Source organism: Cyprinus carpio, chromosome B9, assembly GCF_018340385.1.
Source record: "Cyprinus carpio isolate SPL01 chromosome B9, ASM1834038v1, whole genome shotgun sequence".
Taxonomy (NCBI): Eukaryota; Metazoa; Chordata; class Actinopteri; order Cypriniformes; family Cyprinidae; genus Cyprinus; species Cyprinus carpio.
Genome location: NC_056605.1, coordinates 21,284,536 through 21,311,069, shown reverse-complemented (window position 1 = coordinate 21,311,069; position 26,534 = coordinate 21,284,536). Strand labels below are relative to the sequence as shown.

Below are 26,534 nucleotides of genomic sequence, written 5' to 3'. Positions count from 1 at the left end.
CAAAGAAAAAAAAAATTAATATCAGGATTTCCCTCAAGATACAAAGTCAGATTCTGCTTTTTATCCATTTATAAAAGAAACAGATTGAAGAATAGATTCAAAATGAATGGCACGTTGCAGATCTGATTCCATCTACAACAGGGGAAAATAGAGCAAGGTCAATGGCTGGATTTACCTGGAGGTGAGTTCAAGTAGACACTGTTACAGGTCAGCAGTTTCCTGATGAACTGGAAGTACTCCAAGCTGTACTGCATACGGTTGTGCATAAACTGCACATTTTGTTTGCGCACGCTGCGTTCGATAGCAGAGGGCATCTTCACCTGGTGTGGTTTGCTGGTCACTGTGAGCTCAGTGATATATTTAACCAGCTCGCTGTCCTTCTCTAACGTGTCCATACGCTCATAAAAGAGGATGTAGGCATTCCACCAGCGCTTCTGTCGCCTGTAGGACATGCGTTTCATCATGTGGTCGAAGACCTCACCCATGTACTCTCCACCAAAGCACTGGTTCTTCATCTCCTCGTCATCGTCCATCTTGCACTCAGTGACGTCTCCATCGTCAAACTTATACCAACGGTTCCTTTCTCCCTCACCACCACTGCCGTTCCTCTGAATGATGTAGGAGTAATAATGACCTCCACTAGCCTGGCCTGAGTGGACCAGCACTCCCACCAAACGATAACGAGAGCTGCAGGGGGGTTCCGGTTCTGACGGCTCGTTCTGCTGGTCCACCTCCTGCGAAGGACAGTTTCAAAACTTCAGTTATATAAAATACTCCCAAATGGCATTTATTTAAATTAGACAATTTGAAGACCAAAGAAAGACCATGTTGGTGTAATACCTGGTTCTCTGGGTGCACATCAGACCCCTCCAGCTTGGCTACTCCAGCTACTGTATAGGGCTCCATGTCTAACTCCCGTGGGAACTCAAAGTAATCGTTGAACTTGATCGCACACTCTCGTTCCCAGTCATAATCGAAGCGTTTCAGCTGGATGGCCAGCACCGGAGGAAGTTTCTTAATGAGTAAACGCTTCACTGTGTCCACCTGTCATGTAGACACACCCCCTTGAGCTTAATAGTATTCTCTTAAATAACAACAAAAGACATCAAGATAGACAAAACACACACCTTCTTGTTGCATTTTTCACAGTGATAGGCATTTGCACCCTCGAGCAAGTCTCCTTTCACATACTGCTCCATAGAATCGAGGAGATTTTGATGGTTTCTGATATCTACATTCAACGTCGTAAACGATTCCTCACATTCATATCTGAAAAGACAGCATGGAGTGTGTTACACTGGGACACGAAGATCTACTAAGGCAAAAATGAAACAATATTAGATTTCCAATGTACCTGTGAGGACAGCCCTGACATATTTTCTGGTCAGCAAAAGAGCCACCCAGCACTTTGCTCAGCATGGCAGGGTGACCCAATGCTTTCAAAGCCTCGTCTAAACTGTCTACCAGCGAGTTAAAGAACTCCAGGGCATCATGCTGCTCCCTCAGATTGACTGGTTCACCCCACAACCTGCAGGAGGAAGAGACCGGTTTAGAGAATAGTGCCTTGTTCACTAGTCTTAAAAGAAAGGAGGATTACATAAAAAAAAAAAAAAAAAAAAAAAAAAAAAAAAAAAAAAAGAGAAGGTATATTTACCGAAATTGCTTCCAGAATCCCCTAGGCACGTAGTATTGCAACCTGGAGGCAGCCAGGTGTCCAAAAATGACCTGCAACTGCCGAAGAACCCCAATGTTGTATTCCTTCCTGTCTTCCGACTTACTGAGAGAAGGTTTGTCTTCAAACTGGTGCTGATAGCCAAACACCTCATCCCGGGGATCCACATTACTCTGCAAAATTAAAGCAAGACTTTCAATAAACTTCAATTGCTGTAAGTAACTTCAAATCACATAATAATTTAAAGAAAACTTTTGTTAAAATGCCCTTAGCTCCAGGGAATGCCCACATGGCATATACACCCCAGAGATGGCTAAATTTGTCAGTCACTTGGTAGTGAGAAAGGATGATAGTCATCATTGGGCAGTTCATCCATTAAAAAAGGGGCAATATAATTTCAATTTAATGACATTAACAGTCCTCAGAAACTGAAAGCACAACCTCTCCAGTCCACAATCCACTATGTTTGCTTCCAGAACAACAAGTGCAAGAGCTGTAAGCACTCGCTGGCATAATAAAGCACACACCTGAGCTTAATTATACTGGGAAATGAGAAGCCACACCCCTCCACCTGAGCTTTTCCCTAGCCTAGGGTGATTGGTACAGGTGCTCATGGCTCATTGCTAACTTTACTGGTTCAACATGCAATGTGCCAGTGTCACTGTGAACTCAAACTAATAAAAGTTGTTTCTGCTAATTGAAATCAAACTGAAATAAAATTAAAAAAAAATATTAGATGAAAAATCGGTCTTGTTTTAATGTTTAAGTATGTAAGAATTCCTGAGAATTTAAGCACTAAGAATACTACAACAGGAATTAAAGCTAAACAGAATAAAAAAAAAAAATCAAGTTTAATACTAAAAACATTCAAATAAAAGCCAATTCAAAACTAACAGTATATAAATAATACTAAAATAACAGTTAAGCACTTTGAATCTTAAGCATTTTATATGGACCAAAACGTGACTAAAATGAATTCACACTATCCGTTGAAAGTGAATTCAAACCTATAATGGGAAAAATATGGAATATCCCAAATTTAAAAATTAAGTAAACCTAGAGCACTATGCGTTCACATTGCTCAATCTAAGTGAATCATACTGTGACCTCCTCCAAAGATATTTGTTTTGCTTTATAGTCCATTTTTATTTGAAACACATATATAGAGCAAAATTCTCATGAACACAACAGAGTCTGAGACTCTGGAAATAACCCATGTTAGGCAGTACCTCATTATCTTGCTTCTCGTCTCCAGACATATCATCATCCACATCACTGCCCGTGCCTTCAATGGCCAGGATGCCATTCCTGATGGAAGGAATCATGTAGAGCTGCTGGATCACTGAGTTCATGTAGCAAGTCGCACCTGCATTTTTCAGACCCACAAACCCCTTGGTGGGCCTTGGACCAACTGGCGGTAAATATTCCCATTCTGTAAGTGGTTCACAACCTATAGGTACATAAAAACCATTTATATAAAAAAAACAAGTAAATAACTGTATGTATCATGAAAACTAATGGGGTTGAGTGCACCATTTCTAGGAATCCGGAATCAACATTAGCACACACCTAAATAGTACATATCAGTTAGTGTATCCACAATCTGCTTGAGATTTCGCACACATCCGACAGCAAGTGCAACCAGCAGTTCAAAGCCCGCATTGATGGTGGCTGGGGTGCTACACACAGGTATGGCCTGCTCAGTGGGGAATTCTCCACTCTTCATGTATTGCAAGTACACATTAGATGCTGGGAACAGGAAGTCATCCATTAACTCCTATAAGGAGTTCATGGGAAAAAAAAGGAAGACCAGTTAGTCTTATTTGGCAATGCAGTCGCAAATAGGAGATTTTTGTAGTTATGTAGTTATGTAGTTATTTAGCAAAAGTGTCCAATGATTACCACTGAAAAGTTTACCTTGATAAGATTAGCACCTCCTTTTTCACAGCCAATGTGGAACTTCTTCTCTGGGGTCTGGAAAGCTAGTAGCTCTTTTGTGACACCAATATGACCTTCCAAAATGGTCTCCTCAACCCCAGGCTCTCCAGTCCTCTTCACTTCATCCTAGGGCAAAAAAAGCAACAACAAAAAAACACTCAAATTTGTACACACTAAACTTTTCCCTATTCTAATTCCAAAAAGAAGTTTAGGTAAATGAACATACCCGGATGCGCTTTAACCAGTCAATCTCATTGTTTAAGAGAACTTCTGCATTAGGAAGATTAATGTTGCTGTTATATGCATAGTTGAGTAAGTGCCTTAGAAGAGTGAAGTAATCAGCAGCATGCTTTGCCCGCTCTTTTGCAGTGCTCTGGAACACAAAAGGACAGGATAAAATGACTACAAATAATGAGATGTTCTGAATTAACACCAAAAATGCACACCAAAAAAAAAAAAAAAAAAAACTTCTAGCTGTTTCCCAAAGAAATATACAAGACACTTACACCTAAAACTGTGAAGAGGAGGGTGATGAAGAAGAGGAGAGGCCTATGGCCCATACAACACCGGGTGGCCATGAGGAAGAACTGTTCTTGGGCCATTTGGCGAACAGACCTAGAAGCAAATTATTAGCAATGAACTTTATATAACGGAACCATTCTATCCTGTTTAATAAAACTACAAAAATCAGTTTAAGTTCAAACATTTCATACCTCACTTTAGGTCTGTACCATAATTTTATTTACCTTGTTTTTACGTTTTAATATTTAAACCATTTAATTTTTAATACTAACTTTTTAATATTAAATGAAATATATAATTAAATATTAATTTCAGAGACTAAAAAAAACATTTCTGAAAGTCTGGTATAACCTTTTATAAAAAATACTTCCTTAAAACTACAACAAAAGCATATTTATTTTATTGAAAGTTACAAAAGCAACAGCATAACAGGAATAACAGTATTCTATTTTACGGTAACTCACTTGCTCTGGCAGTGCAGTAGCAGATCTATAATGAAGGTCTGCCAGGCCTTTTCTTTGCTAAGTGCATCTAGTGCAGTGGGCATAAGGGCAAAACACAGGGTCATGACCTCCAGAGCTTCACAGCACACCTGCTCATCTTCTGCATCCGGCTCATTGCCAGCATTGGTCTGTGGAAGATCCAACATCACAAGCATAAATACTAAATTCATAAATGATGAATCACACATAGGTTTTCTTTTCTTTTTTTCAACATAGCTAAGAACTAGCACCTTTTCATAGATCTTGCTGATCTCCTCATTAGAACTGAAGACGTGCTGAACCGAGCCACAGCCAGAAGCCCAGACTATCTTTTGAACCGCTCGAATGACACAGATATCTGGGATGTACTTGGAGGCCTGGAAAAAGTTCTGGGTACAGCAAGAGAAGGACAAACTAAGAATGAGCCTGAAACATGAGGCATTTCCTCAGTTAATATTTCCTTTGTACATCTCCTTGTCACACGCAAAGCAAAGGAGCTTTCAACAAAAACACTTTTGATCATTACAGACATTTAAAGATAGCGAATGACATTTATTTGAACAATGCAAACAAACCAGTTTATTTAGGCGACGGTTGTGCGGTGTTGTATAACATACCTCATCCGAGATCTGTTGGGCGAGGCGGATGGCCACGTTCCGCAGCATGCACTCGGCTGAGGGGTTTGGGATATTCTGCAAGGCGTTCTGTAGCACTAGAGCCTGGTCATGTGTGGTCTGGTTGATCTATGGACGAATAAGAAAAAAGGTGTTATCTTGCAGATTCATGATAGGTGTTATGTACAGTAAAGCAAGAAAAAGAGCTAGAAAATAAACAACAACTACCATTCAAAAGCTGGAGCTCAAATAGATTGAATGTTTAACCATGTGAATGTTTAACCAAAAAAAAATATCTTCTCACCAAGGCTGCATTTATTTGAACAAAATACAGGAAAAACAGTAGTCTTGTGAAGTTATTACAGTTAAATAACTTTTCTAGTTTTAAAATGTAATTGTGACGGCAAAGCAGTCACATGATCCTTCAGATATCTTTTTAATGTGCTTTTTTTTTCATGCTGAAGATACATTTATGATCATGAATGCACAGTTTAAATGCATCAAACTCTACCCAACACTGGTATAAAATTGAAATAATGTTTGTTTATTTTTGTACTGAAACATTCAGTGCTTTAAAAAATATAGCTTCACATTTCAGCTTGTGATGCAGTCAAAATCATGGTCAGTGGTATTTTCCAACCCTATTAGTCATACAAATACTGTTCCATTACATGCAGAGAAACATAATCAAACACAGTCTAATAAAGAGAAAATTGCATAATCAAACTACATTTAACTTTCCCCTTTCTCATGGTTATTACTCCCTCATGGAAACGCTTCTGGAGTCTATATGAGTGTTTCCTCACAAGACACTGTACACCCTTGACATTTGTGGAGCTATACAGGGTTACTGTTTCTAATGATTGATGAATGTCAGGGAGGCTGAAAGGCTATGGTCTTAAACAGAAATTAAACCCTCAGTGCTGAACCTATAAAATTCATTTAGGAAAAAGAAAAGAAAAAAAAAACACTTCACTTACTTCCTTGCAGTGCTTCAAACAGAACTGTGTTTTTTATTATCCCACCCCCCCGTGATTGGTCCTAACTACAGACTAGAGCTGTGTCAAATGTACTTTTATGAGGTACTGGACAAGTGTAAAGCGAAGCACACAAGTGAACGCAGGTTCACTTTTTCTCCCAAAGACATCAAGTCTTTCTCTTACGCCATTGCTAGTTTTTAAATCCCAATATGATATCACAATGTATTTAAATTGTGTTCCTTATAAAATGAGAAGATTTTTAATAAACTGAGGGTATAAGTTTTGTGCCACTTTCCATTTTTGTGAAGGTTTTGTGCTTATACTTTTGCAAGACTTCCTTGAAAGGAACAGTTAGGAGCTAAAGCAAGGGCAACTTACAGGCGACATAGGGATAGTCCCCTCCACCACCGGCTGGCAGGCCTCCGCCACAGCCTTCACATGTCCAAAGCCTACAGCTGTGAGCAGCAGTTTGGCTATTTTTAGTGCGTTGAGATAAGCTCCCCGCCGGGTCTCCATGTCAGCATTTGGTAGGAAGTTATTTCTGGTCAGCATGCTCAAAACCAGGGGCAGGCCACCACTCTTCAAGAAGTTGTACTGGAAGTCACTCGCATCATCACCCAATGTCCCACTGGCAGGCATGAGCAAGGCGTACACCACCTGAGACACACAGAAACATTGCGTATATCACAGAATGATGCCACACAGAAAAGCCTTTAGCCCTGTTACTGTGCCCATTTTTTGCTAATTAAATTAAACATTTTATATTATGAAAATGATATTATATTATTATGAAAAAAAATCTCCTAAACTGAAATAAAAATAATGCTAAATAATAAAAAAATATATATTTTTTAAAATATTTTAAACATATTATATTTGTAGCCCCTTTTGTGTTTTTCAGAACTCTTAATGTTTAACTGTTTGCATTACATTTTTGTCTTATGTACACTTATTATCTGTGTGTGTGTGTGTATATATATATATATATATATATATATATATATATATATCTATATATATATATGTATATATTATTATATATATATATATCTTCCATTTGTATATTTTTTATAATTATTGTTATTTGATTCAATCAATCAGTTCAACAAAATAAAATAAAAAATAAATAAAAAACTTAATTCCTAATATAAATAAAATTCTGGAGAAAAAAAAAGGTAATAATACTAGAACATGTATATACTAGAACATAACCAGCTATGCATCTATGCTTGGCTAGTTTAAAAAAATAATAATATTGAGAACCAAACAAACCTCTATCAAGTAAAGCACTTGCGATGGTGATGGTCCAAAGAAACGTGAATCCAATGTGGGGCTAAGGCTGTTTTCGCCGAGTTTGGCGTGATCTAGACAGATGGCTCGCAGGTTTTCCACTGTGGTGTTATCTGAAAGGCAACAACAGTGTGTAATGAATAGAGACGGCAGATTGGTGAAGCTAGGTGTCTCGAGCAGGCATCTAATGAAGCATATAGAGCACCTGGAGGCATGAGCTTCATTAGAACACGAGCTCCATCCCGCAGGAGAGGCATGTTGAGATTACAGCCCAGGTCTGCAACTTGCCAGAGGAAAGAGATGTAGCGCAGGTGCAGGGACATTATCTGAGACACAAAACATTAAAGGCAGTTATAATAAATGCAGTAATAAATGTAATACTAAATCCAGACATTTAGCAAATGAGGGGGAGGGGGGGCATCTACAGATCTCTCAGCAAAGCACCACGGGTGGATATGCACAATTTATCAACACTGCTTCCGTGAAGATATTTTTCATGACCATAGATGCACTCCCCTTCCATTAAATAGAACGTTTGGCTTAATTATGGCACAATGCTCACCACGCCAGGAAGACAGCTCTCCACTTCAGGGTTTGGCCCATCACTGTAGTGATTGCCATGGTTCCCAGGGGAGCCAGTGGAGGAGTCTGAGGAGCTGTCTGGACTGGAAGGCATATTGGTGCTGACCTGGGTGAGCTTGGCTGTGATGAGCTAGAGAAGAAGAGAAAGAGAAAAGAAAAAAAAAAGCACTCTCATAAACTGTAACAAATCATGTTCAAAAATGCTGTTAAATGTAAGACAAAAGTTATGTGTGTGAAATGCCCTATTGAGTATATTGAGAAAAAACAGCCAAGCAGATGCCTACAGTTTTATCTTTGAGGTTTAGCTGCCCGATTAGCTTCCTGTCATCTGCTGGGTCTATGATCTCTCCCCCGATAAACAGCTCAATCTTGGTGTGCGTGCTGTTGGCCTTTATGCGGTTCAGAATGCAGCGCCGCACAGAACCAATGGTGTCGTTGGTATGTGACCAAATATCCAGATCATCAACCTGTCGGCCTTGGTTTGGGAAACGCACAACTAGCGTGATATGCTTTCCTCGGAAAGCCCTTATAGAGAAAAAATTGATTAAATAGAGAGTTTATTAGAATCTGGCCATCATAGACAAGCAAAAAATACAAATTTATTGAATTTATGACAGGTTTGAATGGGTCTACCTGGACATGGGCAGGATGGTCCTCTCCTCATGGTAGTCACTGTCACACTCGGTTATATACTCCCTGAGCACAGTTAGCACCCTCACCATGCGGATGGCCTCCTGTCTGGCACAGTTAATGCTGTCTTTATCTCCGTCCAGCACACACAGAGTGTCGTAGGAGGCTTTGAGCCGGTCAAAGCAAGACTGAATAAAATCCTCATGGATCTCTACCTGCAAAAAAGTCATATGACACATTTTAAAAACAAACTCAATAGAACTCCAACATTTATTACAGCAAGTGATATGCTTTTCCACTGTATTATTACCTGGTTGGCTTGTAATTTTGGTCCGAGGTTTGTATAAATCTCTTTAAGCAAGTCAATTGCTCGGCTAGCAATATCATCACTTCCTTGAATCACAACCTGTTAAAGAAAAACAAAGGAAAAAAGATGGTTTGAGCTCAGGCTGACAATTAGGATTTGGCTAAATTTAACATTGGGCTCATTTTACTTAAAATATACTTCTAGTGTATTACAACAACATAACTGTAATGTCAATGAAAAATATCAAGTTCCATTTAAGGACAAATTTTCAACATAGCTATTTGATATTTTGTTACAGTACATTCACTTATTTCAAAATAATCAACAGACTAAAAACGAATGCATTTCAGACAGGTAATATCCAACAGCAAAGCAGCTCTGAACATACCAATGAAGATCCAACAGCTCTAATCGACTCTTACCCTCCACAGGTAATCCAGCCCTATCAGCTCCAAGTCATCCATCATGTATGCCCGGCGTTTTGCCACCAGTTTGCCCTCCCTACAGTTGACAGCCTTGAAGAATCGTTCAAAGCATTTCATCCCATTCTCTGTCAGCAGTGAGGGGTCAAGCTGCAATACATTGTTCTCAAAAAAGTCCTTGTTGATGTCAGGGTCAAGGTCGGGTTCGTCACCCATGAGTTTGGAGTACCATTTGAAGCAGGCCTCCCGATCACACAAGAACACTGCGTTCTCCGCCAGGCACTTCCAGATCTGCTTGGCCTGAGGTGCGCACAGCCAGAGTTGCCCATCTTTCAGTAAGAACCTGAAGGACGAGGATATTTAGGGTTTTGTTTTTTAGGGAGTCTTTAGTGAGCCATTTTCATAATAGACCTTGTGGTGCAGACCAAATTCATTTGACGTCAGAGCTTGACTGGTGTGAAAGCTGTTTTCTGAAATTAGGTGCACACCAAGAAACTTCCTGTTCCTTGGTGTACAAGAAATTTCCAATGATGACAAATAACTTGACTGTTATATTATAATAGTCTGGTAAACACTGAACATTCTGTTTGTGTTTAGTTGCAGTAATAAAATCAAAGGGATAGAAACCAGGGTAAAAAGGTGAAGTGAAAAACACTTTCCATTTGTGGAACCTTCGTCGCCTAGCTACAGTGATAAACAGCTTATTCTGGTACACGCTGTGATACTCAGGTTCATGACAAAAGTGAGTAGCGTTTGGAGCCAAATAACAACGCGAAAAGAGAAAACGATGAAATTGAATTTGGATTCTGCAATCTATGCAGTTTACAGGAAGGTTGCTTGTAAATACCTCAAGAAATTAAGCCGCTCCTGGACCTCCTGAACATGACTATACCGACTTCCTGGCCTTACCGTCTGGGGATCAAAGTCTGTATGCTCTGATAAAACATAAAAGGTTAGCACTGGTAAATGTTTAACATGGGCATAAAAAAAAAGAAAAAAATTAAAATATGTTAAAGGGGTCATGATATGAAGATTCAGATTTTTATATACTTTTTGTACCAAAAAAAGGGTCCAAAATTTATGTAAACAATCATTTTCCATCCTCATTTTCACTCTCTGCTGTAAAACAGAAAAGTGAAATGGCCATTCATCTCGCAGAAAATCAAAGTAAACACACACTGTTGAGATTTGCTTGCTAACTTCATCAAACCGTATCTGTGATTTGCATTTGATACTCGAGATGGCAAGCATTTTGATAGAGCTGTATGTGTTTGTATATGATGTATGTGTGTGTATATGCCACATTTCTTGCTATTTCAAATCTGGGTGTTTTAAAATGGGTAGAAAAAAATTATTTGTATTTAGTTCTGAAACTTACAGAACTTATGTTTTTTTTTTTTTTTTTTGTAGAGTAATCTCTTATGTGTGTAAATATCTAGCACATTTTGATTCTCCATTTCATAACCCCTTTTAATGAATAACACAGGAAGAGGTATGTCCATATATACAAACAGTGTTAGCCTCACAAACCTTTCGAGAACTGCCTCATATTCTCCATGTATGCAGACAGGTTCTCTGCTACAAGAGTGACCAGTGCATGGTTGTGCTGTAGTTGGTTGATTAGGTCATGTCGATAAAAGACATGTGGGCTTCGCTGCGTTTGACTGTAAAGAAAAACACATAACTGAATTAACCATTCCATTTATACATCTCCATTATATTGCAAGTTCTTCAACTAAATTGTATGAAAATGGGAAAATAGGTATACAGAAACAATGTTTCTCTGTCCCTAATTGAAAGCTTAAATTCACATTAAAGAAGCATTATCCAGAGACGCCATCAAAGCAAAGGCAGAAAAAGAATTATTCGTCACATTAAACTCATTGCATAAGGTGTTGGAAAGTATTGGAAAATGTGAGTTCAGCTTTCTGCAATTTTATTTCCTCCAACGGACTCACACGTTTAAAGCATCCCGAAGGAAGAGTGCACTAAATTGAAACCATATACCAAGAGTATGCATTTGTAAGTTTATGAAACGTAACCCACAGCAGCACTCTCACTGTAAGAAGCTTTATACGCATGAATCTCGTCCATGGGCACTGATTGGTGATTTGATTAGACGGTGCAGGGCACACCAAGCAGACTTTCATAAATTACAGATTTACTGACATCCAAAAGCAAACTTCAGCTTTAAAATTAGTTATAATAATAATAATAATAATAATAATAATAATGATAATATTTCCCAAAATTAGCTGTCCACTTACCCCTCTAAGCTCTTTAGTAAGTTAATAGGTATTTTCTTTCTGAAAAACAACAGGGATGTGTACGATACATTTGCTACATTTACATGCTCTTCCTAAAACGTGTGGGTAATTTTCATGTAAATATTCCTTGAATATGAGCAAAAATGTCTTTTTGTGTACTTAAACAAGTATAGATGCAATTGATGGTTAAAAATGGTTGAGTGGAGTTGCATTACCTTAAATTCTGGGGGGCTTCTCCAAAGAGGCTACAGATCTCTCGTATTTGCTTCAGTGCAGGAATCACCCATTTGTCATTAGTTCTTAATTCTTCTATGAATCTGTCTATCCACTGCATCTTCTGTGTGTCCCTGTCCTACAGCAGAACAAAAACACTGTCTTTAATTCACTGACCTTGACTTTTTTTTACTCCCCCCTCATGTTGTTCCAAGCAACCAAAACATCTTAGAAAATGACTTTGTTTAGCACAGAAGAAAGAAATTCAGTCAATTTTACAGTTTTAATTTGAAAGTGAACTACTTAATAAAGCTGATCAAGGTACCTGGGAGCAGCTATAGTCCAAAATTTTGATATGAGCGCTAAGGGCCTGGTCCATGATATCCACAGGAACATCATCACTATGGGCCAAATTCCACAGCAGATTGAGCACTTTGTGAGCCATCACACCATCCTTGTCATCCTCTGCCAGTCGACGTATCAATTCCAGTAACTTCTCTCTCTGCTTTTTACTTGCATTAGTCCAGCTCTCCTATAAACCATAAAATGATTCCATTGAGGACAGAGATTCTGTAATCGGTTGGAATGCTATTAAGGCACACACAGAAATGCTGAGTCCTAATGAATCCCCTATAAATGCATGGTCTCTACATTAAGACAACACTTTTCTTTTTCTAAACGCAAAAAATTGTAATCGTCAGTTCAGTATGAATAACCTTGAAGCAGTCAAAGAGATGGTCCAGCTGTTCAGGTGAGAAGTCCCATGCCAGCTTTGCAAGAAGATCATGAACATTCTTGACAATAGCCTCATGTTTCCCAGCCTGAGGATATAGACACCATTATTCCAATGACAAGTTGCTGCAAAGTTTACTAATAAAGCAAACCATTCTAGAAGGGCTGCCAAAGTTAACGGGTGAACAAATTAACATAATTCAACATTATAATCATATGGTTATGTTTATTGGTTAACAGTGTTATTAATGGAACAGGAACTTAAGAATGTGTCTCACCTGAGCTGCCCAGATGTTGTCCAGGTCCTGAAGCGTTAGGGCCTTTTCTTTGATGACAAATCGCAGGATCTTCTCCAATTTCTCCACATACTGTGGCTGATGAAGGCTGTCTCGCAGCACAATAGACAAAATATTGTTCTGCTGAATCCATTCCTGTGGGAAACAAATGCATGTTCAGCTAATGTGAAGATACAGATCAGAGGCTTTACTTTCGACTACCTCTAAGCTTTCCACAAACATAAATAGCACACCAAGTTGTGTTAATTTTCAATGATAATAGCAGGAAAATGTTACGAGCGTTGTCATGCAAACTATTTGGTTAAGTAGTGCAGTATGACTTACTGCCATGCGTTCTGCCGTCAGCCACTCTTCCTCTTCAGGATTGCCATGACGATGCGTGTAGTAGGAAACACTTGAAATCACCTTGTTTACTTCATTTAGTGCATTCATTTTGCCATTAAAAGAAGAAATCTGCAATAACCTGTAACAAAAAAAAAGTCAATGATCAAGAACTATCATTTAACATGCTGCATAATGTCTTAAAACTAGTCTTTGCTGATGTTCAGCTCACCTAAGAATCATTTTTAACCTAAATATCTCTAAATTCTTCACTGTTTCCTCTTGTCCTGGTACTCGAGAAGCCAGGTTCTTCAAAGATTTGATTATCATAGACAGGGCATCGTTTTTGGCTTCATTCTTTGCTTCCTTTTTCAATTCCTCATCGGTGAGGTTTTCTAGAAACTGGGGAACCATTTCTATGATGGGAAGAAAGTACTTCTTCACTGTTTGCAGAGTGAGAAACTCGTAGCACTGTCCAAAAGGCCTGTAAAACAAACAAGTGAGTCAAACTTTACTTAAAAAAAAAAATAAAAAATTCCAGATTCCGGGAAAATGAGTTAAATATGTTTGATCGTTCTTACTTAATGAGTGCAGCAATGATCTGAACATTCAGAGCTTGGCCGCTCATGAATCGATCATGCAGAATTTGAAACCCGTTTAACGTGCCAAATTTGTTTATTAAGTCCACCAACCAGCCCTGCAGGAAACAAATAAACAGGAAGTTTTCATCAAACAGACCAATACACCAAAACAAAATAAAACACTGAAATTAAAGCTGAAGGCAGATTCATTAACAGGTAGCTAATGCATAAAACATCTTTGGATCTAACATCATAAAATTAACAAAGGTTCAAATATATACAAATGCATTAGAAAAAAAAGTGTATATTTTAGGTGACGTGTGACTAGTAATAAATTTAAATATTTCTTAAATTAAATTCATGAATTGAAGACTTCTTAAAAGTCTGGCACAAACACCCTCTCACCTTAGGAGAACGAGGGTCAGGTGGACGGGCAAAAAGCTCATCCTCCGCTAGCTGAACCCCAGCAGGCACCGTCTCAGAGGGCCGAGTACCATTGTAGATGTGGAACTTACAGTGGGGGTTGGTGGCCATTGCCAAGAGTTCTAGCAGAGGGAACCAGTCCTGAGAGAGCTTGGTCACACACAGCTCCACCAGTCGGTGGGCGTTATTAATGATGCACCGCTGCCAAGAGAATGAGACACAGATTGACATCCTAGAAGCACTGAGTATGTTTTGGGTTTAAAATACACTGAAATGCAAGCATAGTCCATGCACTTTGATTTACAGTGAGTAGGAAGTCTTAAAATGTAAAAAGAAAAAAAATATATCTTTATTTGCAGTGCCATTAAAGCTCATTCTAGAGCAGCCTTGGAAGAGCTAAAACGAGCCTCATACTAGAGCGATGACTCAGTGCTGTGTCCTAATACTGCCTCTGTTTTACTGAAAGGAGCTCTTTGATCAAAGCTTTGGCATTTCAATCAACCAGCCAAATAAGATGAAGGCGACCAAAATAACATTACGTTCCTTCACAGTCGCCCAAAGAAGTAATCAATTTTTGAGAGGTTAGAAAAACCCTTTAATGTGCAAACAAAAAGACAAAATGTGCTGCTAAAATGGAAGAAATGATGAAAATGGCACCATCAAGCAGGTTGCAGGACTTACATGGATCTCAAATTTCCATCCACTAACAGCCTCATCTGTCAGTATTTTCGTAAAGGATATTGTCAAGCCATCTCTGAAAAACCTCTGGCATGCTTCACACTTGACATCAAGTCCTGGAGACAGAAATGAAAGAAAAACCTATCAGAGGCTGACATTTACACAGACTGAAGAATTCCTTTGAGAGCAAAAGTGAAAGCTTAAGATAACGCAGATATAGGTAATACTGCTTCTGCTGCTACTTAGTACAACGATTAATTAAAACAACAAGAATATTATAAAAGGATAAACAAGACCCAAAAATAAAGCGTTACCTTTTTTACAAAGATCTATAGCAGCTTCAAGAAGAACTTCTAATTCACCCTTTGGTAAAACTGGAACGACCCAGCGAGGTCTGTACAGCAAAAGAAAAAACATAATTAATCAACAAAATACATCACTGATAAGACACAGATGTGTAATCTCACTCATCATCAGCGAATAACAGCCTAAATAAAATAAAAGTCCTTCATATCAATATCCTTGTAGTTCATCTGCAGTGCTTCGGATTTAATTATAAGCATAATTCAACCAAATATAGGATACAAGCCCTAACCTGTTGATCATGTCATCCAGCTTGGCCAGTTCAGTGTGGGGGAAAGCTGGCTCCTCCTCCTCCAGGGGTGTGGGACTGTCCCCCTGACCCTGGTCATCTGGTGGGCTCACTGGGGAGTTTTCGTTGGATGAGTTGGGAGAGGATGTCTGCAATGCAAACAGTTCACAGGTTGAGAAATTATGTGAATCAGATATGAATATAACATTCAAGGTCATTACTATAAACATGGAGAGAACCATTAAGTGGTCTCATAAAACAAAGTCTGCCACATAGGCTGTAAATGATGACATGAAAAGATATTCATAACATTTAATTTCTGTAAAGCACTGTATTTACAAGTTGATTGGACCATTAATCGTATGAAATGATATTATCACTAAATATTGTGCCCTACCCCGCCTGCCCTTGGTCACAAAGTCAGAAAGAAAAAAAAAACATTTTGATGCAATATTATGAAAAAAGGGGAATTCTCTGCGGTTCAAAAGTTCAGAATCAGTGTAAGATTTTATTTTTAAAGAAATGAATACAAATTTATTCAGCAAGGTCAGAATTGATTAAAGTTTAAGTAAAGACTCTTACATTGTAAGAATAAAAAAAAATCTGTTATTTTACGTTCATTTCTATTTAAAGAATCCTGAAAACAAAACTTCCATAAAAATATTATGCAGCTCTGTTTTACTAAACAGGGTGGATTTTAATTTAGAGACTATTCATGGTAAGAACAGGGTTAAATAAAAAAATAAAAATAAAATAGGCAAAACAAATAAATAAAGGGACAGACAAACAGCATTAATCTTTTAAATACTGAGAAATAACATTTATATAATTTTTGAGATATACCTGAGATAAAAAAAACAAAACAAATTCTAGATGTTCTCCTGTTAGCACTTTATGTAGTATAATTGACAGTAAAAAACAAGAAAGCTGCACTTAACAAACGTAAACCACCTTAATGATTCATGTATCTTAGTGACGGGGTAATCCTTCAAATAAGCAAACAAAGTATGTATCCATGTAAGGGATTAAAAGAATGAAAGAGAAAGCGTAAGGAAGATGAAGCAGCTTTAAGATGCTCCGAGTCAGTTTCCTGTGCCGTGTCAATGGATGCATGTGGGCTGGAGCTCTGCATGTAGAGCTGAATGGAGCCTGCGGAACTTGGGAAATGTGGGGGAGTGCTGGAAAAGGCTCCTTCTGCTTGGCTGACCTACATAGCCAGTTTGCTTCTCATGTCTAGGCGCTACAAATTTCTAACCAACTGGTGTGCTTTTCTCTGCCAGGCGTCTCATCCTCATTGATTCCTGCCTTTTAACATGCGCTCAGTGAGCGCAGGTGTAATAGATAACACTGCTGCAGTCTATCCCTGGAGAACATAACAATTGCCCTCTGCAACATAACCAAAGGGAGCCTCTCATCTTTTCTTTTGGTCATAATGCTGGGGTGTCTTTTTTTTTTTTTCACAAATGCATTAAACCATTGTTAAAATGTTATTCAATCGGAAACACTATAAAGACAGAGATACACAGAAGCTGAAACATGCTTGTCTGACATGTGACAATCAATTAACTTTCTTCTCTCATTAAGTACACAAGGCTTTACCACATTCGTAGAGGACAAATTACAGAGTATATATTAAAATTTTTGGAGTATATTAAAATATCTCCATTTACTGGGTGAACTATCCCTTTAATGTCTCACTAAGCTAGACTATCTGCATAATGTACGGTCAACTTCACAGCATTATCTTTACCACCCAATTAAAAATGAAGAGCAATCTGAGAGTGATGCAAAAGCAAACACAATCTGTGGTTTAGTGGCAGGTAAAACTGAAATATATAATATTACAATATGAGGCCGATTAGCAATAATGGAATTCAAATAACGATGCAACAGAATGCTGCGAACAACTGTCAACCATCACTGAAAAAAGAAAAAAAAACTCATGGAAAATGTGTGTACATTTTGTGATCAAAGTGTCTATCTGTCCAAAAAAGTACTGGTTATTTCACAGACATAACTAGTAAATACCAAAAACTCCTTGCTGTTAATAGAAGTACAAGCAATACAATTACAGTAATGCTAAATTCAATTAATTATTACAAAGAATTCAGAAATAAGCTTATGTTTATCTCTTACTTAACCAAATTTGTGATATGATAGAGGAGAGGTGGGTTTTTTTGGATCGTTCTACAGTTACCTAATAATATTTCCCTCTGTTGACATCTGTTCCTTCTAGGGTAGAGCACAATTACAGAAACACATTTGCATCCGTGAGAGTCGGCAAATGCTTTTTTTTTTGTTGGAACTCAGACAACGGATCAGATGTGGTTTTAAGAACATAACAGCACAATGCTAGGAATATGCCGGTATCAGATTTTAATGTTGCGATTACTTGCTAATGCTTTTAATCACTGTATACAGTATTATCACAGTATTGAAATTTAGTTTCAAAAAAGTGTTGTCATAATACAGTATACCAGGTTTAATGCATCTTTTCTTATAACAAAAATAACTGAACATTTAAATACAATAAAGCAATATAGAAAATGTATAAAGTTACAATTTTTACACAGATTAAAGTGAATAAGAACTATAAAGACCAATAGGTATCACTTTACAATAAGACCTCATTAGTTAACCTTAGTTAATGCATTAACATTAACAATGAGCAATAGCTACATTTGCTACAGAATTTATTAATCTTTGTTAAAAAAAAAATACAAGTCTTAGTTCATGTTAGCTCATTAAATAACACAGCTGCAACTTTCGATTTTAACAATGTGTTATTAAATATTGGAATATCTAAGATTAATGAATGTTCAGAAGAATTTTTCATTGGCAGTTTATGTTAACTAACGAATTAACTAATGTCAACTAATGAAGCCCTAATGTAAAGTGTGACCGAACAGTAAAGAATCAAAACACTTTCAATATCTAGGGCATGTTGTAGTCCAGATTAAAATGTAAAAATAGTTTGAAAATAAATAGCCTATTAATTCTAAATATTTAAGTATTTGGCGCTGTGATGAACATCATAGCAAATACACAACTCTGAATGGCTGTTTAAATAATTTAAAGATGTTTTGGAACCAGAGTAGTGCAGCCGCTCCGTTTCCGGGGGTAACGGATGCATTTCTGCAGTTTAGCGCCATCTGCTGTCCGAGAGTGAATGTGCGCGTTCATCCAGAGCATCTCTCACACGTTCCGCCATGCGCTTCTCATCTGTGCTTGTTTACACATCAGAGTGCACTCGCGTCTTTCACGCAGCATACAGTGGTGTTGTGCATTTTGACCAGTTGATGGGAAAAGTATTCTTAAAATGCATTCAAAATTCGGAATAATTTGTAATATGTAATTATTCACGGTATTTAGAAGTTCCCACGATAAAAACAAATTCTCTTCACCGACAGTTTTCCTTCAGTAACAGCAAAAAGGGATCGGAATGGAAAGGGGAAACTAAAAATGGAGTACTGACCTGGTTCTGGGGCAGGGGTGGCTGGGACTGGCCATCCGGAGCCTGGCCCTGACCGTCATTCCCTCCCACAGGGGAGCCACGGGTCGTGGCCGTCATACTCGACACGGGGCAGATCTTTGCAATCTTGTCTGCTTATGTCGCTGGCACACCAGAAGAAATCAGTTTCTCCTTAGGAGCGACGGAGAACCGGCACACTTCTGAAAGTGAAAGCACCACCTGGGGGACTGGATGTGTTGCAGAGACCATTGCATAACCTGAAGAATATAGAGACTAACATCAAAATCTTTAAAACACACCTTTGACAAATGATTTCACATGTCTTTTATGCACAGATATTTTTTTCAATCATTTTATAGAGACTGCATTTATAAAGAGCCCATGAAATATTTTAGAGCTGAGTGTAACTGGAAATAAATGTAATTAAGCTTTTATTCATTTCCTTGCTATGTCCTGGCTTAGACCTCATATGTTTTTATAATAAAATCATTGTGAATTTACTTCCTTTTTTGACATATCCAAGTGACCAGAAAAAAAAAAGGGCGGTACTTGATTTTATCTATAGGGAATTGGATTGTGAAAGTAGGTGTTGCACATCGGAACGGAGCTAGACCAAAGGTGAGATAACTAAAACAACGTCTAAATAACTGTTTGGCTATTGGTTAAAAGCATGTCACAGTAAGGCCTAACTGACAAAAGCCAAAAAGGAAAAGGAGGAGCAAGTTTTTACATTATGATTCAAAATCACAAAAGCAAGACATGCACTGATGAACAACATGCACTGATGAATCTTCTGCAACAACACCATGTACATGCATTAAAAAGTAAATAGGGTGCCATTTTGACTGTATTTGGATTTTAGATTCAGGCACATTTAACGATTCACAAATCTCTTTATAATTCCATTTGTACAGATGTAAAGTATTTAGCATAAAGATATGTAACATTTCAACATTTCATGAGTTCAAATTGGTTTGCTCATAAAACTGAATGTCTGACATTTTTCATATTTAGTGCACAGACATGGAAGCACAGAATCGCTGTTTGGAAACAATGGTGAAACTATTTCTAGTGCCCTTATCTGGTCAAATATATTGCATAACAATCACTACAAAACTACAAGATATATAATTCAAAACAAGCAGCAGAGGTTTTAGTTTTATAGTGTATGTCATGCTTCCCATGAGGATGCTGCTGGCTAGTGCGAAGTGCATTAAATCATAGCATACAAAACAGGTCTGGTTAGTACATAAATACAAGGCCAAGTAAAGAAAAAGCAGTGCAGAGCACACACTAGCAGTGATGGAATGACAGCGAAAAACATGAAGGACAACCAAGGGATCTTTCTCATCAAGACTTCTTATCTAACTGGACGTTTTCACAATGCAAAGTATAAAGCTAAAACATTTAAAGACTTAAAAGTAGAAACTAAAATACACCAATATAACATTATCTTGGACGTGCTACCAAATTCAACAGAATATATCAAAACTATTTCTATTAATTGTAAAGAGGCTGGGATATTTAAAATCAAACATGCTTAGAGTTTTATTACATTAATCAGACAACCGGCTTTTTTCATTTTGTGCCAACTGACTCTCAAACAAATAAGGCAGAATAGCTGCAGCTTTACTAAATGATTTGTAATGAGCTAAACCAACACAAATTTCACACAAAAGAAAAAAAAAAACACTGACACGGCTTTCAGGCACTGATTTCTGTAATGTTAAGTGGATTTTTCGGAAATAAACCTCTCGGCAAATCTTGGCTGCTGATCAGGAAGAGAATTCCAAGTATTCATTAAAAACAGCATTACGTAAAATCAGTATTGCAGCATTATTAAATTTACAAAGTTTAAACATCTATGTATCTATCTAATAATTAAACTATTAAAAACTTCAATAGAAATGTGCCAGAGTCATAATGTATAAGCACATTTGACCAACACAGTTCAGTAAGGTCTTGTCAATGAAATTGAACTAGTATAGATTCTCAAATATCAGAGAAAAATTGAAATGCCCTCGAATCACATCACGATAACACACAGAAGCAGTCCGAGTCAAAGATGGTCTGGAACTTTTAACTAACCTGCAGGTTTGGCAGTAATTATGAACATGCTACTATAAGCATAATGAATACAAAAACATTTCTCTGAATCGATGTGACATCACAATACAGAGACAAAACAATTATCTAATATAATAGAACTCATTACGACAAACATTTTCACATTTGTCTTGAACCGCTCAGATGCCCAGGGACTGGCGAGCTGAATATAAACGTGCAGACTGACGCTCTCAGATAATGGGAGGAAATTAATTTTACTGTCACTTAATAGCCAAATATGGGCGTTTCCCATACCGTCAATAGAAATGTTGCAGCTACCAGAAATCATCTCCAAATTCCACAAAACGGAATTGTACAGAAAAAAAGATGATACTGGTTGTCTCTCAAAACACAGTGATTTGCCGACATAATCAGGCTATGACACCCGAAATTGCTGTCAAAGTAGGGGGCTTACTAGATTTTCCGTCTCAGACATTTAAACGCTGCAAACGTGCCTACGATGCCCCAAAATATTGTCTGGGTGGGCAGCACACTTGCTTTTGAGACACAGCCATTATGTATTGGGCCTAGTTTGAAACTGTAGCAGTTCAGGCCCGTTTCCTCCTCCAAACACAATCAGAGTCACAACAGGTTTATCTGTGTAACCAGCCATGCACAAAATGTTATTAAAGCTCCGAGGCTTCACATGACACCGTTTTTGAATATATAATCTTATTTTATATCGCAAAGCAAGAGCGAAAGTGAATGTAAATACAGCAGCAGAAATAGGCTAACTTGCTAACGGCTAACAGCTGGACTCCAGCAAAACACAATCAGTTCGTGACAGCGGATTTAAAGCGATTAAAACATCAAAACACAGCTTTTAATCATCCAACAAGCTCAAGTTATAATTCACAACCTGCCAAAAACGAAAAAGATTAACCAATGAAAAAAAACAACCGACCTGCCCACGTCAAAACCACTTGTTTAGCCACAAATCGACCACCTCAAACTGAACTGCCGTCAAATGCAAATGCTAATTAGCTTGAATAGATCATATAATCGTCTATGCAGGTGAAACGCGGGAGGATTAAAAATACGTAAGAAGTGACAAATATCCAGACGTCTTTAAATTCGCTCATTGAGCTGTTCGAGCTAGGCTAAGTGAGCACTGACTTGCAAATCATCTGCTATTAGCCGCTAGCTTCCTTTAGCTTCACACACAAACCCACTTACCGAGAATCAAACTGGATCTTTCCTCCATACGACCCCAGATCGGATCATTTAAGTGCTGTTTTATAATTACTCAGCCGCGTGCATGTGCCTGGCTGTCCCGATTATAAATAACACGTCTGTGTTGAGATCAGATCATTGGTTTATTGTCTGCTGTTGGGTGTTTTTCCTGCGTCACCAGCATCGACTGCTGCTGCCCCCCTCCCTTAAACTGCCTCTAGCCGCTCTCTCTCTCTTCTGTGTCAGGCTGCTTAGAGACCCGTCACCGTGCTATGGATGGAAGTAAATGAGAAGTATATCCGTGCACTAAAACTGCCTTGGACGTGTGACTCTGCTGAGCATGCGCGGTTTCGAGGACAACTCGCCTACCTGACACCTGATTTTTGGGACATTAAACAGTGTTGCATCGTTCTTCTTACAAAGAAATGACCGTTGTTGATTCTCCTGAACACTTTTATACCGGAAATGTTTCAAAACCTTTGTTTAATTCTAAAGTTGTAATATAGAAAATAAAGAATACATTTCAGAATACATAATAACAAATATTTCCCTTAATAAACTATTAATCTGGCTTTTAATTTCTCATCGAAATTTAAATTGAATACATTATACGCTTTTTTTAATTTAAGAAGTTTCCGGAATAATTTGCTAAAGTATATTTTAGGAGTGTATAAAGATTGCATTTTAAAGATGATATTTTGAAATGTATTTTTGAAATGTTATTAATAATAGGCTATGTTAAATTTATCATAAAATATATCTTAATGGCAGAAATAAACCTTAATAAACCAGAAATAGACCCTTTGCAAACAGAACTGATCACATTTTAGAAATAATATTAGCTTTTTAGGGTAAAAATGCACTAAAAGTTGCAGCAGGAATAGAAAGTTTATTGTATTTAAATTATATATAATGTATATTTTCTGTGATATATATTCACCATTTTTCTCAGTAAATATACTAAAGGTGCTGATGATATGACATTTTCACCAGATGTCGGTAACAACCCACGTAATCCATACATACAAAGAAAACAATACAAATAAGTTCAGAAATTAAGTTCTGTGTAATAAACTGGAATGACACAGGGAAAAAAAGTATTGAACACGCTTACTGAAATGCATTTCATCGTACAAAAGCCTTTGTTGTTAATGACAGCTTCAAGACGCCTCCTGTATGGAGAAACTAGTCGCATGCATTGCTCAGGTGTGATTTTGACCCATTCTTCCACACAAACAGTCTTCAAATCTTGAAGGCTCCGTGGGCCTCTTCTTTGAACTCTGATCTGTAGTTATTTCCACAGATTTTCTATTGGATTCAAGTCTGGCTGGGCCATTCTAGCAGCTTTATTTTCTTTCTCCGAAACCAATTGAGAGTTTCCTTGGCTGTGTTTGGGATCATTATCTCGCTGAAATGTTCACCCTTGTTTAATCTTCATCATCCTGTTAGATGGCAGCAGATTTTTATTAAGAATACCTCGGTACATTTTTTCATTCATCCTTCCTTTAATTATATGAATTTTGCCAGTGCTACACCATGATGTTTTGGGGTGATGTGCAGTGCCATTTAAAAGGATACTCCACCCCAAAATGAAAATTCTGTCATTAATCACTTACCCCCATGTTGTTCCAAACCCGTAAAAGCTTTGTTCGTCTTCGGAACACAATTTAAGATATTTTGGATGAAAACAGGGAGGCTTGAGACTGTCATAGACTGCCAAGTAAATAACAGTGTCAAGATCCAGGAAAGGATGAAAAGCATCGTCAGAATAGTCCATCTGCCATCAGTGATTTAACCGTAACATTATGAAGTGACGAGAATACTTTTTGTACACGAAGAAAACAAAAATAATGACTTTATTCAACAATTCCTCTCCTCTGCCTCTCTCCACATCACTGTAGCACCATTTTGGAGAATCAGCAGTACGCAGACGGCGTACATTCTTCTGTGTCAGCTGTGCTGCGCTGATGTGCTGTTTTCTTTTAAACCAAAGCGTAAATATATGTAGAAAACGTATCCTTGTGGCACGGCTGACACAGTATAGCGTACACCGCCTGCATACTGCATACACAATGTTAATTTTGGGGTGGAGTATCCCTTTAACCTCCAAACATGGTGTGTATTATAGCATCCAAAGAGTACAATTTTTGACCAGACTATATTCTCCCAGTATTTCACAGGCTTGTCTAAATGTTGTGCAGCAAACTTTAAATGAGCATCAGCATGCTTTTTCTTCTGCAATGGAGTCTTGGATGGTGAGCATGGCTTCAACATGCTTTTTTTTAGTGAATTGCTTTTTGTTTTGTTTGTGCATAAAGGATTGTGCGTTTTAGTTCATTGTTTTTTTTATTATTTTCTTTGGTGATATTTGGCTCTTGGACAACTCTTCTGATAAGTATTTTTACTCCTCTGTCAGAATCTTGCGAGAAGCACCTGGTCATGGCCGTATTATGGTGAAATGATGTTCTTTCCACTTCTGGATTATGGCCCCAACAGTGCTCACTGCAACATTCAGAAGAATAGAAATCCTTCTGTAACCAATGCCATCAGTATGTTTTGCAACAATAAGGTTGTGAAGGTCTTGAGAGAGCTCTTTGCTTTTATCCATCATGAAATGTTTCTTATGTGACATGTTGGTCATGATGAGACACCTTTTTATAGGCCATCAGTTGGGACTGAACCAACTAATATTAATTTCCACTGACAAGGTGATTGCTTTCTAATTACTGATACATTTCTACTGGTGTCTTGGCTTTCCATGCCTTCTTGCACCTCCCTTTCTTCATGTGTTCAAAAAAATTTTCATGTGTCATTCCACTTTATTACACAGAACAGAACTTAATTTCTGAGCATATTTGGTTTGCTTTGTATGTATGGATTACTTAAATTGTTACTGACGTCTGGTGAAAATTTCATATCAACAATGCCTTTAGAAATATATTTACTGAGAAAAATGGTGATGTTCAATATTTTTCCCACTATATATAAACATTTGTTCAGAAAAGGTACATTAAATACAATTTAAATACATAAAATTTTCTATTATAATAAACACCATGCACATGCCTATTTGCACACTCACTATGAGCTAAAGGAAAGTAGAGTTCTATGCAGGCAACATAAGCGTTGTCTAGGAGAAAAACCGGTTGTATATGACGTTTTCCTGCATGCTTGAAGGACTGGCTGATATCTTGCATGAAAGCCAACACATTAGAAATAACATAAACCCATGGAGTGTGACATTCTTTACATGGATCACACTTTTAAATCTGAATTTTGATGCTGGCTGTCTTGACACATGCCAAAGAATGATAAGTAGATGAAATGTAATCAGGGCTGCAACTGAAACAGTATGCATTAACCCTTTATAAATGTTTTGGACAGTAATTATGATACATGGTTGTCACATGACCTCATTGTGTGAGTGGCATAAAGCAATCAGTTTGGAAATAAAAGTGGTTCTTTTGCAGTTCTTTTTCATTTTGTGTGAAAGTTTCTGTCTGTCTAAAATAAAAAAATAAAAAATAAAAAAAAATAAAAATTTAGCAGCTACCTGTAACAGCTTAGCACACTAGAAATGAAAGGTAAAAATAAATATATTTCATTGTGAGATTAATATGTTGCATTGTGTACAGTATTTTGCACAGTGTGCTATGTGCATTGCTGCATATTATAACAAATGTTGTACCAAACAATACTGTATAAATGCTGTACACATACATATTGTAGAAATAACAAGAGAAGTAGCCTATATTAGTATTCTATTCTGAACATAGCCAATCCACTTTGTAGACCAAAGCATTGATAAACATCCTTTACAATAACCGTTTGCTTTAAAAGAAAAAAAGTGCAGTTGTTTCAACTAAATTCTAGCCGACTACAATGACCCGGATGAAAGAAATGCTTCATGGACAGGCCACCTGAATAACAGGAGTCACTCAGCTGGACAATCTCTGCTTGAATAGAGCTTGACCCCTACAATCCATCTGTGACAAGCATACAATTGATTGGTCACTCAAAAGCCTTTTGTATGGTGCAGAGAAACCACCAATGCCTCACAAAGGGTGGGTGCTGGTTCTTGTGTAGTGTAAAGAATGGAAAAGGCTGAAGTTTAGTCACCTGACCGGGAGAGGAAAGCATCTTCAGTATCAAGTCTGGGTTTTTCTCACGCTGCTTTAAATATTCAGAATGAAACTAGAATAAATGCAATAGACTATTCATGCTCTTTTATGACAACACAT

At 37.6% G+C, this 26,534-nt stretch overlaps 1 protein-coding gene across 11 annotated transcripts in view; it reads right to left on the bottom strand.

Moving 5' to 3' along the window:
* The window catches only part of LOC109058668 (probable ubiquitin carboxyl-terminal hydrolase FAF-X), a 29,435-nt gene extending 6,779 nt beyond the window's left edge, over positions 1–22,656 (bottom strand). For 4 of the 11 annotated variants that reach the window (XM_042731492.1, XM_042731494.1, XM_042731498.1 and 1 more), the window contains exons 1-37: positions 22,297–22,656; positions 19,018–19,271; positions 15,546–15,691; positions 15,265–15,344; positions 14,954–15,066; positions 14,255–14,473; positions 13,850–13,965; positions 13,501–13,752; positions 13,272–13,410; positions 12,930–13,082; positions 12,636–12,740; positions 12,245–12,451; positions 11,922–12,058; positions 11,707–11,745; positions 10,970–11,103; positions 10,287–10,374; positions 9,440–9,782; positions 9,021–9,116; positions 8,714–8,925; positions 8,365–8,605; positions 8,061–8,210; positions 7,704–7,824; positions 7,481–7,611; positions 6,587–6,865; positions 5,232–5,357; positions 4,866–5,003; positions 4,597–4,763; positions 4,117–4,225; positions 3,837–3,983; positions 3,590–3,736; positions 3,242–3,449; positions 2,902–3,122; positions 1,655–1,845; positions 1,355–1,528; positions 1,128–1,269; positions 841–1,044; positions 176–734 (exon numbers count right to left, since the gene is read on the bottom strand). In XM_042731492.1, the coding sequence (XP_042587426.1) occupies positions 176–734; positions 841–1,044; positions 1,128–1,269; positions 1,355–1,528; positions 1,655–1,845; positions 2,902–3,122; positions 3,242–3,449; positions 3,590–3,736; positions 3,837–3,983; positions 4,117–4,225; positions 4,597–4,763; positions 4,866–5,003; positions 5,232–5,357; positions 6,587–6,865; positions 7,481–7,611; positions 7,704–7,824; positions 8,061–8,210; positions 8,365–8,605; positions 8,714–8,925; positions 9,021–9,116; positions 9,440–9,782; positions 10,287–10,374; positions 10,970–11,103; positions 11,707–11,745; positions 11,922–12,058; positions 12,245–12,451; positions 12,636–12,740; positions 12,930–13,082; positions 13,272–13,410; positions 13,501–13,752; positions 13,850–13,965; positions 14,255–14,473; positions 14,954–15,066; positions 15,265–15,344; positions 15,546–15,691; positions 19,018–19,113 (6,130 nt within the window). In that variant the 5' untranslated portion in view covers positions 19,114–19,271; positions 22,297–22,656. Of the gene's footprint in view, positions 1–175; positions 735–840; positions 1,045–1,127; positions 1,270–1,354; positions 1,529–1,654; positions 1,846–2,901; positions 3,123–3,241; positions 3,450–3,589; positions 3,737–3,836; positions 3,984–4,116; positions 4,226–4,596; positions 4,764–4,865; positions 5,004–5,231; positions 5,358–6,586; positions 6,866–7,480; positions 7,612–7,703; positions 7,825–8,060; positions 8,211–8,364; positions 8,606–8,713; positions 8,926–9,020; positions 9,117–9,439; positions 9,783–10,286; positions 10,375–10,969; positions 11,104–11,706; positions 11,746–11,921; positions 12,059–12,244; positions 12,452–12,635; positions 12,741–12,929; positions 13,083–13,271; positions 13,411–13,500; positions 13,753–13,849; positions 13,966–14,254; positions 14,474–14,953; positions 15,067–15,264; positions 15,345–15,545; positions 15,692–19,017; positions 19,272–22,024; positions 22,217–22,296 lie in introns of those variants that run through there. The other 7 variants (XM_042731497.1, XM_042731502.1, XM_042731503.1 and 4 more) reach the window with 5 other exon arrangements.
* Positions 22,657–26,534: the final 3,878 nt, after the last annotated feature.